Source organism: Varroa jacobsoni, unplaced genomic scaffold (genome assembly GCF_002532875.2).
Source record: "Varroa jacobsoni isolate VJ856 unplaced genomic scaffold, vjacob_1.0 scaffold_568, whole genome shotgun sequence".
NCBI lineage: Eukaryota > Metazoa > Arthropoda > Arachnida > Mesostigmata > Varroidae > Varroa > Varroa jacobsoni.
In genome coordinates this window covers 359,078-361,635 of record NW_019213470.1, presented here as the reverse complement: position 1 = coordinate 361,635, position 2,558 = coordinate 359,078, and the positions used below count along the sequence as shown (strand labels likewise).

The 2,558-nt window shown below is 39.3% G+C and overlaps 1 protein-coding gene across 1 annotated transcript; it reads right to left on the bottom strand.

The window, feature by feature from the left end:
- Positions 1 to 381: 381 nt before the first annotated feature.
- LOC111261557 (uncharacterized) lies at positions 382 to 1,191 on the bottom strand. Its single transcript, XM_022835150.2, has 2 exons — positions 1,081 to 1,191; positions 382 to 803 (listed from the first exon to the last, which is right to left on the bottom strand). Exons 1-2 carry the CDS (start codon positions 1,090 to 1,092, stop codon positions 567 to 569), a joined length of 249 nt encoding a protein of 82 aa, XP_022690885.1. The 5' UTR covers positions 1,093 to 1,191; the 3' UTR covers positions 382 to 566.
- Between the last annotated feature and the right edge of the window lie 1,367 nt (positions 1,192 to 2,558).

Here is a 2,558-nt window from a genome sequence, read left to right as displayed (position 1 = left end):
CGGTTAAAAATTGTTATGCAAATTTGGCCAGTAAATGGCAATAATATACTTTTAATGAACAAAAAATGGGTAAAAGTAGTTTATATATATAATAATATATTATATATATAGTATATATAATAATAGTATTATTATTATATATAATGAGATTTCAATCAGTTCAGAAACTTTTTGAGCAAAGACATAAGCTTTTTAACCTAAGCTAAAAGCTACAATTCTATGCAGTAAGTTTTCTATGAGTTTTGTTAGTTTTGGCTGATTATGACCAGCACATTGATACTAATAGTGATAAATAGGGTAGAAGGCTGTTTAACACTTATTAGATATGTACAAGCAATTAATGACATTCCTACACATACGAAACTTAAAAAAACCACCACGTTTTTATAACGAATCAAGAGTTTTTTTTTATTCAAATTTATGTACATTTCTACATATTCTCTTCTGTTTTTGTGTAGCGTAATAGTTGGTCGTAGTCTTGGGACGAGCTATCTATCGTGCAGCGTTCCGATCAGCTACGTCTTTACTAAGGCAGCTGACTATGTTGCTTGGCGATCATACAATTCCTAGCCATGATATCCACCATAACCGCCGTAACTTCCGTAACCGATCCCATAACCCTTTCCGTAACCGCCATAACCGGAGCCGTATCCACCGTACCCGCCATAACCTAGGCCATATCCTCCATAACCCCCATGTCCGCCGTAGCCCCCGTATCCGCTATAGCCCCCGTATCCGCTATATCCGATGTAACCGGCGTTAGCGACGCTAACAAGCGCAAGCACCACGACGAAAGCCGTCATCTGGAATACGTGTAAAAATCAATTGAAAGAAATAGTCTGGGGTCCTCGGTCGCGATGACGTCAGATCAGATGTAATGATCATTGTTGTCGTTGGCTTTAAAGACGACTTAGCATTGACCTCAAACAGACACTAGAATTGACGAAATCGACAATTATTTTTAGAGATCGGTAACAAGAAAATAGATCCTTAGAAAAACAATGGAAAAGCCTCGACCAAGAGCTACACGTTAGAGGCGTGTAATCAGAAATTTACGAGACTTGAGAACGCGGTACTCACGATAAAGTTCATGATATCGTTGCTTGATGGGCTTAGTATGCAATAGAAGGAAAGCTTCTTTGTGCTGTTGTTTCATTGTGGCTTGCGATCTGTTTTATATACTCTCCGAAAACGGGTTCCCCCGCGGTGGAAAGCGGTTCTCACAATGCGGCTGGTTGTGTCGAGTGACCAACGAAGCGGTGACTTCAATCAGCGTGGTTCTTCGAAGTGTAAGGGAAAGCCTAGTCGTTATGACCACACAGTTAGTTGCTGGAGACATCAATGGGCAGGACCAGCAATATTCTGGATGTGGAGGCATAAACCATTCAAAGCCGGTTCGTATTTCTGGGGCCAGTACCCACTTCTTTGTTACATCCGTTGCGGTTGTTTCCGTTCAGCGCCGTGATCACGTGCTATGACAGACCGTCAACCGGTAACTTTCATCTGCCTCAAAAACTAACTTCAACCGAGCACAGTTTGTTTGTTTTTGTCATATGATATTGTGATAAGCAGCTCGGTACTTAGTCAACCCGCTTGACAGTAGCGTTGTATTTTTGCTCATCTAAAGCTTGTTTCAGCTGCTATATATATATATATATAAATAATATTATGCTTAGCTTCTTAGTGCAGAATTATAGACGGCATTATGGTAATTTCATTTGTCATTAAATGATAAGGAGTTCTAAGACAACTGACGTCGCTTGTCTCGTAGACTTTGGCTGATACGATTCTGGTGCTGGAGATTTTGAGTCGCTGACAAAAATTCTAGCAAAATGGGGATTAACCTTTATAAAAATGTACTTTTATTTTACTTTAAAACATATCCGCCATCTTCCCACAATAGTCCTCGTTAATAGTGAAGTTATGATTACTTAGTGAGTTGTTATTGGACCATTTGTTACAAAGAATTTAATAAACCATTTCTGCAAGGATCTTTATTCTAGGAAAGCGTCAAAAGACTTATTCTGTACCTTAACTTTGTGTAAATGCTCTGTACTTAATAGACGTACAGCTATGTCCGTCTCTAAGTAATAGTTCACTAAATAACAATTTACCTTGGGAAAAACGCCTAAAAGATCTATGAGTTAATGTGACCCACGTCGGTAATCGACTCGCACAGGTCTCTGACCAGTGTTTATTTGTGTCTGACAAAGTGTGTCTGACATGTGTTTGTTTACTAAACTCAGGAACCTATGAGGTAGTTCCGGCTCGAAACGAGGCGTAGAGACATCTTGTATTGTAGTAAGAGTCGGCCGCCTGAAAAAGGCTTAACGGTAGTACCAGACATGAAATCCAGAAACATCTGTTTAGATACCAACCGTGAAGTGAACAGGCCGCCAGTGCTGCTTGATACGTACATGACATTAAAAAAATGTCAAATATACGTACATTCCAAGTTCAAATAACCTATACGTTTCCTATTTTAACCTACAACGCGACAGATTATCCTCAATAAAGAGCCCATCTACTACGCACGCAATATACGTTTTTTAATCAGT